The following is a 13,175-nucleotide window of genomic DNA, read 5'->3' on the forward strand; positions in this document are numbered from 1 at the left end:
GTGCTTCATTTCTACACTATATATTCCTTACCTGCATAGAATGTGGGTTTTGGCATTCAGTCTTAGTGGATATTTTCATTGTCTGTGCTTCTGCTTGCGAGCAGCACTGTCCAAGCTGTTTTGCCATTTCTGGAAAGTTTCAGTTTAGGAACATCTGTGAGGGTGGCTGGAAGTTGTAGTTCAGCAACCACTGGAGGTGCTAGGGGCACCCAAAAGCTGTTGTAGTGGGCCAAGCCCAGACTGAAGGACAGTTAGATTGATATTTGGCTTCCGGATGTTTTTGGTCATGATTTTTACTCTGTAGTGTAATATTACACATGTACTAAATCCATAATTTTTGTAGTAATCAAAAACCTACAGGCTAAGAATAAAGTGCATTGGTCCCATAAAGGATGATAAAGGGTTAACCTTAATTCTGGGCTAATTGTTTGGAATAAAATGCAGGAAAGTTATGCTAATACTAGATGGATATGTATTGCATTGGTAACATGACTACTGGTCAAGGTAATTGCCCCCAGATCAGTGCATAGAGAAATGCAAGGTGGAAAGAAATAATGAAATAGTAACAATGGCAGAAAACATTATACAGGTGTGGGGTTTATTATTGGAAATGCTTGTGACCTGGAGTTTTCAGTTATTTTTTTTCCCCCATAAATTGCATCAACATACCACTGGCGTTTTGCACACTAGAATAGAATTGCTGGGTTTACTCTTCTGCACATGCACAAACTCAGATTTTCGCAAGGGACGCCTGGGAAGCCGATAGGAAAGGTAAGTAAAATGATGGCAAATGCTTAGTCAGGTTTTTTTTAACAGGCTGGTGCAGTTTTCTCCTAACAAGCACCAGCCTATGAAAAAAACTTAGTGATCTAGTGTTATTTTACATGCCCTTTAAAAGGACTCTGTGGCAGATGGCCTTCCCGTAACTCAAAGCTTTCTGGATATCAGGTTTCTAGATAAGAGATCTCATACATGTATGTTTCAGTATCCCGCTGATAACCAAAGGCTACATGGCTATCATTAGCCCCTTCATGTTATATCCAGAGAAGTTGCTAGGTTGCATAACAAGGTACCCTACTTTATGAATCAACTCCAAACACAATTACGGACCTTCCCAGTTTGCAGATCGGTGTTGATTATATTTGTCCTTCAGAATTTGGGGACAAGGCTTAAAAGGCAGCTAATGGCTGGAATCTCAGGAGCCCTCTCGTATATCTCTGTGACTTAGATTTGCTGAATAATTAACAAGAGTCAGCATTCAGAATTTCTCTGCATTATCTTGGAAAGGGAACCAAACAAATTGAAAGTCTCCATTTTAGACTTTTGTGACAGGCCTTCTAAAAAAATGGATGAAATGATTTTTTTTTTCATTTCACCCCTTTTTGTGCACATTAAACACAAAGAAGATTTTTTTTTCAGGCTTTGCTTTTATGTTTAATTGTTTTTTATTTTTTAAGTATTTGGTTATCTTATCTAGTAATACAGGTATGGGATCCTTTATCCAGAAACCTGTTATCCAGAAAGCTCCGAATTATGGAAAGCCTGTCTCCCATAGACTCCATTTTAATCAAATAATTTAGAATTTTAGAACTGATTTCCTTTTTTTCTGTAGTAATAAAAAGTACCTTGTACTTGATCCCAACTAAGATATAATTAATCCTTATTGGATGCAGAACAATCTTATTGGGTTTAATTAATGTTTTATTGATTTTGTGTAGACTTAAGGTATGGAGATGCAAATTATGGAAAGACCCCTTATCCGGAATACCCTTGGTCCCAAGCATTCTGGATAATGGGTCCTATACCTGTAGCAATAAAACTAGCACTCCTTCAGCCAAACCTGAAGCGTTAAAGCTATATCTATGAATAAATATTTATTTACAGTCTGTTAATTTATGACCCATTCAGTTTGTGAAGATTTGTTATGAGATTTGATCATTTTTAGTCCAAAAATTCAACTCTTAATATAAATTGCAGGTCATTGCTAACCCGGTTTATTTGCAGTATATTGACCATGTTGGAATATTTAATTCATATATTCCTTTTTGTTATCTTTGTGGCATTCAGGCCTTGTGTATTTCTATATATAATAAAGATTGGTGGCCAAATGGAAGAAATGGGCTGGATTGGATTTAAACTGTGTGTCATATATACACTGTGTGACTGTATTTTTTGTCCCCTACTGGCTTTTCAGGTTTGTTACACTAATGACTTTGACTTACCCTTCATATAATATTTAGTACAACAACTACACCCATCACCCACTGCACTCTGCTTTGATTGTATTTGTACAGCTCAACATGACCAGGCACTTCATTGGATAGCAGAATGTGTCCTTTAACTGTTTATGTTAAATGGAAAATTTGTTGTATAAATTAATTTTGTTCCTTTGTCCCCTGTAGGCTCTGGAGGTATGGGGAACAAACAAACCCTGCCAGGGGAGTTGCCAGTGAATCAGAGCCCAGTTATAGCAGACATACAGGCAGCATATTGCGAAGGGGACAAAGAGAGAGCACAGAATCTAGTGAAAAGTGCCTGTGAGGAGAATGTCCAGAAGCATGAGAAGGTGGGGAAAAATTGTCACTGTATGCTTTTTTCACTTTTCCACTAAAACCAAATTAGCAGCTATTACTGGGCCATTTATGGCTAGCTTTACTTTAAAATGCAAGACACCAGATAAAGATCTGAATATTGTAATTGGCACAAGGTAACATTCTGCATGCTATGAACACACACACATATGAATGTTCTGTGAGGACAGTAAGGCATACCTTCAATGAAATATCTAAGGAAAAGATATGGCGGCTTTCTCTGATGTGTATAAATATAAAGAGGAGTGTGCTGTGCACAATAAACTGTACCCTTAACTGTTTTATGTAAGGCAAATATTAAACCTTTGCTAATTTACTTGAGGGCTTTGTAAACTGTGGATGTGACCACAGTACTATTTTAAACCCTGTAAATAAAAAATAATGGTGTGATGCCTGTACCATGCAAAGTTTCAGCAATAAATGATCAGCTTCTTTAAATACGGCTGGTGCCCAATTATTGTGGATGGAAGATGTATGGAACTACCTTCTTCCAGTATATAGCTATGGTCATAAGAGTTGTGTGTTCTGCTAGAGCATGACTGGAGGTTGGCCACATTAACTTTAAATATCTGCTTAATATTTGTTAGTCTTGCAATAAAGCATTTTGTTAGAATATAAATCTTTGCAATGGCAATATTTATTGTTATGGACTATGATTTCAGTTGTTCTGCAGACTGTAAGGGTTGCTCATTTTATGGTTCTTTGATTTCTTTTTGTGCAGTACCAGTTTCTGAGACTAACAGCAGCCTATGGAGATCTTCCCTCTGTACGTTATCTGCTTAAGGAAGCACAGGTAGTTTTACCAACTGAACCAAATGATGACAATCCAGCAGTAATGGCTTCGCATTTTGGCCATGTTGACACAGTAACATTTTTACTGGATTCTCTGCCAGGTATGTATCAAATGTAGAGGCTTAAGGCTATACACACACTATGTCCAACTTGTCGGATGTGGTGGTTATCTAATGGAACACTTCAGAGACTTAAGGCTGTCCTTTAGCTCCTTATACTCAGATGACCACAGGCATTGTCAGACTGGGATAGCTGGGGCCTGTCATAGAACCTTAGCCCATGGGCCCACCAAAAACATAAGTGTGCCCGCCACCATGCCATGCCTCCACCTTCCTGCTGTAACCCTGTGCTAGATGAGCCTTCTAAACAAAAATGGGACCTAAGGCAAAAGTTACATAGGGTTGAAAAAAGACCAGAGTCCATCAAAAGTGATGCTGGTGGCCCCAAAAATGGATAATTAGCATCTTAATCCCAGACATTCCAGTATAATCACTACAAAAAATTACTAAGGGGCATATTAACTGCGTACATGTTAGTATAATAATTACAGAAATCAGGAAAGCATATCCCCAGACATGCCAGTGTAATCATTGTGGGAATGACCAATAAGCAATGCATTACACTCAGACAAGGCAGCAAAATCACTGCAGAAATAGATAAAATGAGATTGACTGAAAACAATCACCTTATTTGGCAATAATTCGAGAAACATAAGAAATGTAGTCCAATTTGCAAATTGTTTCAGAGTCTCACTGCCTACCACTGTACTGTGTTAATGTAAGAGTGAACTACCCATTTAATGGATAATTTTACATCACAAACCACGGGTCTATTAATATATTTTTATTTGGTACGAAACCTGATGCCACAAGAGCTCTGCTTTATATTTTCACAGCAGTGAATCTCCTCTTAAAAGCACAACCACAGGCCCACTAGTCTTTCTTGCTGCAGGTTTTCCTCTAGATCTGTCTGTTATTATTTTCTGTGATTGCTGTGCTTGTTACAGTTGTATTATTTCCTCTTATGGCACAGAGCACAGCCTGCAGATAAGTACAGGCTGACAATTCGGCCCTACGCTTTAAAAATCTTCTAGTTGTACCTGCACCCAAAAGCACTGAATTCAACTGGGTGCAGGCACACACAGCCAATATCTTCCAACAGGCATTTGCATTTGTTGCCTGGTATCGGCTTCGTGTGCCGGGCTGATTCAGTGTTTTTGGGTGCAGGCAAAACTAAAAGATTGTCAGCCTGCGCATATCTGCAGGCTGACAATCTACCCTGTGTGACCTTACCCTTAGAGAAGCACATGAAATTTTATTTGATAAGAAATAAACTGATGAGAATAAAACCAATATTGCTCTCATTTTAGGGATCATTTACTAAAGAAGTAGAATAGTGGAAATTACTGATTATACTATTTACTAATGTATGTCTCTTACTGTTCACATTAACCTATAAAATTATAGGGAACTTACACCTATACACACTCTTTGCTTCTTGTACAAATCCTGCGGCCCAACCTGTTTTGATGAACTGCAAACACGGTTCAAAGTAAGAGCACAGTGGTGCAAGGGAGACCAGGAATTAACTTGCCTAGAGGCATGTTGCGCCTTCACACGCAATGGGCTACCTAGTGAATCACAAGCATATAACAGTGATAACGTTTGTGCACTCATTAACTATGAAAAAACACTGGCATGTAATTTACCAAAGCAGACAATGTCCTGCTTCAGTACATGGCATGCAATTTGTTGCACGCTTTTTGAATTGCACTATATGTGTCAAAACATGGTAATGCACTATTTTACTCATCTGTATGGGTGACTGGATACTTCTATGCTTAGTGGGGGATTAACCCAGATATTGATAAGGTAAATACTGATTGTGAAAGCCTAGAAAAAATGCAGGTGCCATTAAACTAGTGATTTTTGTGAAAGAACGTGTCCTGCAAGTCACACAGCACCCATGATTCCTATTTGACATTTTATTTAAGTTGTATGCATTTCTAATTAAGTAAACCAGAAGTGCAAAACCAGTGCCTGTACTTATATGCTCTTAAAGGAAAAGGAAGGAAAAATCCAAACACTGGGGGTGCCTACAACCAAATGTTAGGCACTCCCAGTGATTGTAATAGCTTACCTGATACCCTGGGCTGGTGCCTCTGTTAGGAGAAAACTGCACTAGGCCATTTTTTCCTTTCCTTTGGCTTTTCACTTTACTGCACATGTGCACCCTGCATGAAGACAAGAAGATCACTTTCTTGCATGTACCGCAGGCCTATGCAGTTCTATGCTAACAGACGCCCCGCCAGGGGTATCACTTAAAAGAGGAATGGAACTTGGAGTTCTGTAACTTAGTAAATCCAACAATGTTTCTTATTATTAAATAAGGAAAAATGCTGCATTCTACAGTATTGCAAATAGTGTAATTCCCACACGCAGAAAATATTTCCCAGTGAATAAAGTAAACAAGCAAATGTATTTTAGCTGACATACAATAAAAGATTATAAACCTATACCTCAAATTTAAAATGCTGAGATATATGTTTAGTTGCCTTTTTTTCTGTGCTTTGCATATAAACACATTTAAAGCATTAAAAATAATAAAATGGTGCAGAGCCTTGAGGTCTTTTTGTAGTGTGGTGGATAGGAAAGTGACATGCATGAGGTTAAGCTGTGAAGATTATACATATTTTTCTAAAAAGGCCAGCTCTTGCAAAAAAGGTTATAGTGTCTGGTTAGTACTGAAGCATAATTTAATGGACAAATAGTAAATACTGTGCAGTACAATCCTGGTTTACACTGAATAATCTATTAAATAGCTCTCTTAGTTTGTTCTGAGATTCTATTCTTCATTGTTTCACTTGGTTATGTAAGGAATAATGTCTTGTGTTTCAGATCCCTGCAGTCCCAAGCCACTGCTGAACTGGATGCTGGTAACTGCCTGTGAGCAGGGTCACTTGGCTCTGGTTAAACTTTTGGTACTAAGATACAATGCTGACCCAGACTGTTATGCTACAAGAAACAATGAGTTCCCTGTCCTCGGGAAATTACCCCTTTATGCCACCATTATGGCAGGTACCAACTGTTATGTTTATTCCTCTGTTCTGTCTGCCACTAAAATTGGTCCATATCACCATAACCATGATCCAAATTACATAGTAACATAGTAACATAGTAAGTTGGGTTGAAAAAAGACATACGTCCATCAAGTTCAACCATAATGCCTATACCTAACCTGCCTAACTACAAGTTGATCCAGAGGAAGGCAAAAAACCCCATCTGAAGCCTCTCTAATTTGCCTCAGAGGGGAAAAAATTCCTTCCTGACTCCAAGATGGCAATCGGACCAGTCCCTGTATCAACTTGTACTAAGAGCTATCTCCCATAACCGTGTATTCCCTCACTTGCTAAGAATCCATCCAGCCCCTTCTTAAAGCTATATAATGTATCAGCCAGTACGACTGATTCGGGGAGGGAATTCCACAACTTCACAGCTCTCACTGTAAAAAATCCTTTCCGAATATTTAAATGGAACCTCCCTTCTTCTAAACGGAGTGGGTGCCCTCGTGTCCGTTGGAAGGACCTACTGGTAAATAAAACATTAGAGAGGTTATTATATGATCCCCTTATATATTTATACATAGTTATCATGTCACCTCTTAAGCGCCTCTTCTCCAGTGTAAACAGACCCAACTTGGCCAGTCTTTCTTCATAACCGAGACTTTCCATACCCTTTACCAGCTTAGTTGCCCTTCTCTGGACCCTCTCTAGCTCAATAATGTCCCGTTTGAGCACTGGAGACCAAAACTGAACAGCATATTCTAGATGGGGCCTTACCAGTGCTCTGTAAAGGGGAAGAATAACCCCCTCCTCCCGTGAATCTATACCCCTTTTAATACAGCTCAGAACCTTGTTTGCCCTTGCAGCTGCTGCCTGGCATTGCTTGCTACAGCCAAGTTTATTATCTACAAGGACTCCAAGATCCTTCTCCATTATGGATTTGCCTAGTGCAGTCCCATTAAGGTTATACGGGGCTTGCATATTTTTACATCCCAGGTGCATGACCTTACATTTATCCACATTAAATCTCATCTGCCACTTAGCTGCCCAGATTGCCAGTTGGTCAAGATCCTGCTGCAGGGATGTCACATCCTGGATAGAATTGACTGGTCTGCAGAGTTTTGTGTCATCTGCAAACACTGATACATTACTCATAATACCCTCCCCTAAGTCATTTATGAACAAATTAAACAAAAGTGGACCCAGTACAGAACCCTGAGGGACCCCACTGAGAACCTTACTCCAAGTAGAGAATGTGCCATTAACAACCACCCTCTGTACCCGATCCTGTAGCCAGTTTTCTATCCATGTGCAAACGACTTCACTAAGACCAATAGACCTTAGCTTAGAAAGCAGTCGTTTGTGGGGAACGGTATCAAATGCTTTGGCAAAATCCAAATAGATTATATCTACTGCATCCCCACTGTCCAGCTTCTTACTTACCTCATCATAAAAAGCAATTAAATTGGTCTGACATGACCTGTCCTTCATAAAGCCATGCTGATTACTGCTCATAATGCCATTCTCCACTACATAATTTTGAATGTGATCCCTTAACAAGCCTTCAAATAACTTGCCCACCACGGATGTCAAACTTACAGGCCTATAATTGCCAGGCTGAGATCTTATTCCCTTTTTAAATATGGGAGTGACATTCGCCTTCTTCCAATCACTAGGTACCATACCTGATGAAAGAGAGTCTGAGAATATCAGAAACAAGGGCCACTGCAATTCTGCCCCTAGCTCTCTCAGTACCCGAGGGTGTATTCCATCTGGCCCAGGTGCCTTGTTTACATTTATCGTGTGTAACCCTTTAAGCACCATATCCTGTGCCAACCACTGTGTAGTTGGAGCTGAGGCAACAGTGAAGCTATTGGGTGAGACTTGGCCCACTGGCTCCTCTACTGTATACACAGAAGAAAAGAACTGGTTAAGCACATCTGCCTTTTCTGTATCCGCTGTAACCATATTGTTATTATAACTCAATGGGGCCACACCCTCAACCTGCATCTTTTTACTATTAATATACTTAAAAAACTTTTTGGGGTTAGTCTTGGCCTCGGCCGCGATGCGCTCCTCATTTTCTATCTTTGCCTTCCGGATTGCTGTTTTACAACACTTGTTATAGTGTTTATATTCATTAAACGCAGCTACTGTCCCCTCTGACTTATATTTCTTAAAAGCTTTCCTTTTTTTCCCTATTAACTTCTTTACCTCAGAGTTAAGCCACATGGGGTGATTCTTAACACTTCTACTTTTTCTTATTAATGGAATGAATTGAGAACAGTAATGATTTAATATCATTTTAAATGACAACCATTTCTGCTCTGTATTTTTATCAGAAAACATAATGCCCCAATCTATGCCCTGAAGCGCTGCCCTTAAGGAGCTAAAATTTGCCTTCCTAAAATTCAGTGTCTTTGTTGCCCCCGTGTAAATTTGTTTCCTGCACCAAACATCAAATGAAATAACATTATGGTCACTATTACCCAGGGGTTCAACCACTTGCACATTTGCTATACGTTCTGGGTCATTAGAGATCACTAGATCTAGTATAGCATTGTTCCTGGTTGGCTCCTCAACAACCTGTGACATAAAGTTGTCGTGCAGCAAGTTTATAAACTTGTTCCCATTTACTGTCCTGGCAGTACTATTGCCCCAGTCAATATCAGGGTAATTAAAATCCCCCATTATTATCACTTGCCCCAAACTAGCAGCCTTTTCTATTTGCAACAGGAGCTGGGCCTCCTCCTCTTCGCTTACATTAGGGGGTCTATAGCATACCCCTACAATTAGCTTGGTAGATTCTTTACTATCTGTGAGAAGCTCAACCCATAAGGATTCAGCTCCCTCTGTTACCCCCATCACTTCCTCCTTAATATTTGCTTTTAAGTCGTGCTTAATGAACAGACACACTCCTCCTCCTTTTCTATTGCCCCTGTCCCTCCGAAACAATGTATACCCCCCAATATTAACAGCCCAGTCATGAGACTCATTCAACCAAGTTTCAGCAACACCAATCACATCATATTTCCGCTCCAACGCCAGTACCTCCAGCTCTCCCATTTTACCAGTCAGACTCCTTGCATTGGTAAACATACATTTAATACTGGTTCCGGCGTGAGAATGACGTGTAAACAACTTATGGGCCTCCCTGCCATTATCAGTATCCCGAAGCAAGTCTCCTCCCCCAATTTTCCTTACTATGCCCACTACCTCATCTATCCTGTCTACCACAGAATTTCCCGCTGCACCCTCCCCCCCCACTCCTAGTTTAAAATCTCCTCCAACCCTCTAGCCATCTTTTCCCCCAAAGCAGCTGCCCCATCATCATTGAGGTGCAGCCCATCCCTGGCAAAGAGCCTGTAGCCGATTGAGAAATCAGCCCAGTTCTGGAGAAACCCAAAGCCCTCCTCCCTGCACCAATCTCTCAGCCACGCATTAATCTCCCTGAGCTCCCGCTGCCTTCTTAATGTTGCTCGTGGCACAGGTAATATCTCTGAGAAAATTACCTTGGAAGTCCTCGCCCTCAACTTCGCACCTAGCTTTTTAAAATCGTTCTTGAGGACTTCCCCCCCTCCTCTAACTTTGTCATTGGTACCTATGTGTACCAAGACCGCCGGGTCTTCCCCAGCCCCTCCCAACAATCTGTCCACTCGTTCCACCACATGCCGAACCCTAGCACCAGGCAAGCAACACACAGTTCGGCATGTAGGGTCTTTGCGACAAATTACCCTATCCACCTTTCTAATAATTGAATCCCCTACAACTATAACCTGCCTTCCCTTCCTAGCACTACTCCCCCCACCTGATCCAAATTAGGACATTTTTGATAAGCAGAGTTTAAGTGCTCAGCTTCTTCTGTATGCGTTGCACCACTTCACTTCATACACTGAATGTTTCTTGTTTTTCTTGTATTGGGTGGAAAGAACAGAATCTTTGGCTTTAATACTTTTTTTTAACTTTAATTTCTATGTTGGAGTAAAGCAGAATAAACAGAAAAATATCTAAAAATAACTTTCATGTTCAAATGTTATTGATTACTTTTGTATTCTAATTAGTTACAATGAATCCCCAATTTATATTGATTTCAGCTCCTTAGGACCCTTAAATTTCTGATGTCCTAGCATACTTTATGTCAGGGGTGTAAAACTCAATCACATAAGGGGGCTGAAATCTAAAACACAGGCTAAATCTAAAACACAAGTCGCAGGCTGAATTTTTTATTAAGATACTTAGTAGTAGAAGGATAGATCCTTCCTCACCCTGAAACACCATATCTCACGCCATCCTTGTGCATTAATCATGTTTTGAAAATAACAACATGCACAAAGCAAACTATAAGCAAAACAGTTAAATTACAAACTGTGGGAGCCATGGGACAGGACTCATCCATCAGGTGCAAACTTGAGGTGCGGGGTCCGCAGTGCTGTGAAAGTGGGCGATTTAGCCTGTTTTATGTGGCCCGCGGTTACTGTGCATGACCATGCAGCACCAATCACCTGACTGTGCTGTGACTGTGTAGCACCAATAGCCTGACTGTGCCGCTTCCTCCCAGTGGCACTGTGACTGTGCCTGACCGTGCAATTGCCTGACTGCACCACTCCAGTCCCAGTGGCACTCTGAACGGCTGCTTTCGATCTGCTCTGCAGGGTGCGTGGTGCGGAATGCCGCTCAGAGCGCCACTGGGACTGGAGCAGCGCAGTCAGCAACAGTCACCAGGGGCCACATAAAACAGGCAGGCGGGCCAGATATGCTTTATGTACTTAAAAAATAAACGGCTATCTTATAATGTGTGATGTTTTGCATTAATATAGTGCTTCTTGTGAACACTGAACATATTTTGCAATACATTTATAGCACAGGTGTGAGCAGAAATGCAGGAAACCGTGCAAGCGAGTAAATATTAAATACAGAGAGACAAGAGAAAGGACATGTCAACACCAAAAATATTTTTTTGCAGTATACATTCATTACATATTTGCAATGGGTTTTTAGTTATTTGTATATATAATTGCTATTAGAAGCAGTGTTGGCCTGTCCTTTCTATTCTCTCATTTGAAACAATGTAACAAATACCAGCAGATTTTACAGACCTGTCTGGCTGGAGGAGCCTGGCACTTGCAACATTGTTTAAAAGTAACAACCAGGAGTTCAGCAAATGCTGCTTTCTGTAGCAATTACATTTACTAATAACTTTTAAAGCACTGATCATTTATAATAAATTGATACTGGAAAGTTGCTTGGAATTATGTTTTCTTTTATTAGGCAAAAAATTATTTTTGGGGTTGACATGTCCTTTAAAGTCATGTCCTTCAAACATGTATAGGCACATATATAGCTTTGAATTGTCTTATCAATACTTGGGCCTCTTTCCCACCTATAAAAATTCAGGGACACATCTAGAAAATCGAGCTAGAATGGCTGCAGTTTTATTAAATGCAATTAAAGCAGCCCTGTAACATGCATATATTAGACATGTCCTTGAATTGTTATGTGAACTAATAATATTAACATAGAAACATGTTGAATTTGAATGAATACTCCTAGGCATTTAGTCTTGGTGCTGTATTTTTGTGTCACTGTCCCAACGTGGGAGTACATGAGACTTCTGTTCCTCTTTTGCTCTTCTGCACTATAAAAGGGAGGGGGTTTTGCTGCTTACTGAGTACTACCTGTGTTTTTTCTTAATGTGTCAGGACATGAAGAAGTTGCTGCCTTTCTGCTTCAAAATGGAGCTGGCTTTTGTTCGTACATACTGATGGACAACCCAGAGCTGAGCAAAGTTTTACTGAGAAGAAGTCTTACCACTGAGCCACTAGAACACAGTCAGCAGCAAGTAGCACAGGAGATGGTACGTACAGGGTTGTTAATAAAATAAAGTGGCACTTAGCATTGTTTACTATAGGGATCTGAGATGTATCCACTGACAGTGAGGGGATGCTGGTGGTAACTTTTTACTTATTTGCCAAAAGTCATATAGTTTAAAATTGCATTTTTTTTTTAATTTTCTTTGGTATACTTCTCTAGAAGTGACTAATAGAGAACTAATGAGTATACATTTGGAGAACTAATGAGCCTTCAGAAGATATTCCTTCTATTTAAGAAATAAATAATGCTTGTGTAAATGAAATCTTCCTGTGAATCCCTTCAATTTTTTTGTCATGCTTCATCCTTCTATGGTATTTGCTGAGTTACCTTATTTACCTTTGTTGCAAGTGTCTACTAGAAGGTATAATCACACAAATCTGTACCTACATAGCGATCCATAGTCATAGCTGCCAAAGGGGAGAAAAATTCAGCTCAGCTGCAGAAAGTACCTAAGTGTAATGTAATAACAAGTGTATGCACCAGTTTTAGTTATTAGTTAATGCCAGTTAGCTCCTTAGTGTTAGCACTTGCACTCAGGGCTTTGTTGTAAAGAATGGAAGTTCTGGTTAGTCAGGACAAATAGGGCTATGTGGGAAAAACTTTGGTCTGGTCCATTAACTGACAGCAACCAATCAGACGTGTGCTTTCATTTTTAACTGAACTAGACAAGTATTGTTCTGAGAGTGGATGTTATGTTTCTCAATATCAAAATAAGACAGGTACATAGTGAATGTTGCACAAAACATTTTAAACATTTTTTTGCATTTCCCTCATCTTGAGTTTTTCAGCAGCAAATCAGTATACAGGTATGGGACCCGTTATCCAGAATGCTCGGGACCTGGGGTATTCCGGATAAGGGG

General features: G+C 40.0%; 1 protein-coding gene across 3 annotated transcripts in view; it reads left to right on the top strand.

The window, feature by feature from the left end:
- lrrk1 (leucine-rich repeat kinase 1) overlaps positions 1-13,175 on the top strand; it is a 69,032-nt gene that overhangs the window by 21,505 nt on the left and 34,352 nt on the right. For all 3 annotated transcript variants that reach the window (XM_012959577.3, XM_012959578.3, XM_012959579.3), the window contains 4 exons: positions 2,403-2,566; positions 3,313-3,484; positions 6,281-6,460; positions 12,144-12,298. In XM_012959577.3, the coding sequence (XP_012815031.2) occupies positions 2,403-2,566; positions 3,313-3,484; positions 6,281-6,460; positions 12,144-12,298 (671 nt within the window). The remainder of the gene's footprint in view (positions 1-2,402; positions 2,567-3,312; positions 3,485-6,280; positions 6,461-12,143; positions 12,299-13,175) is intronic.

Source organism: Xenopus tropicalis, chromosome 3 (genome assembly GCF_000004195.4).
Source record: "Xenopus tropicalis strain Nigerian chromosome 3, UCB_Xtro_10.0, whole genome shotgun sequence".
NCBI classification, from domain to species: Eukaryota; Metazoa; Chordata; class Amphibia; order Anura; family Pipidae; genus Xenopus; species Xenopus tropicalis.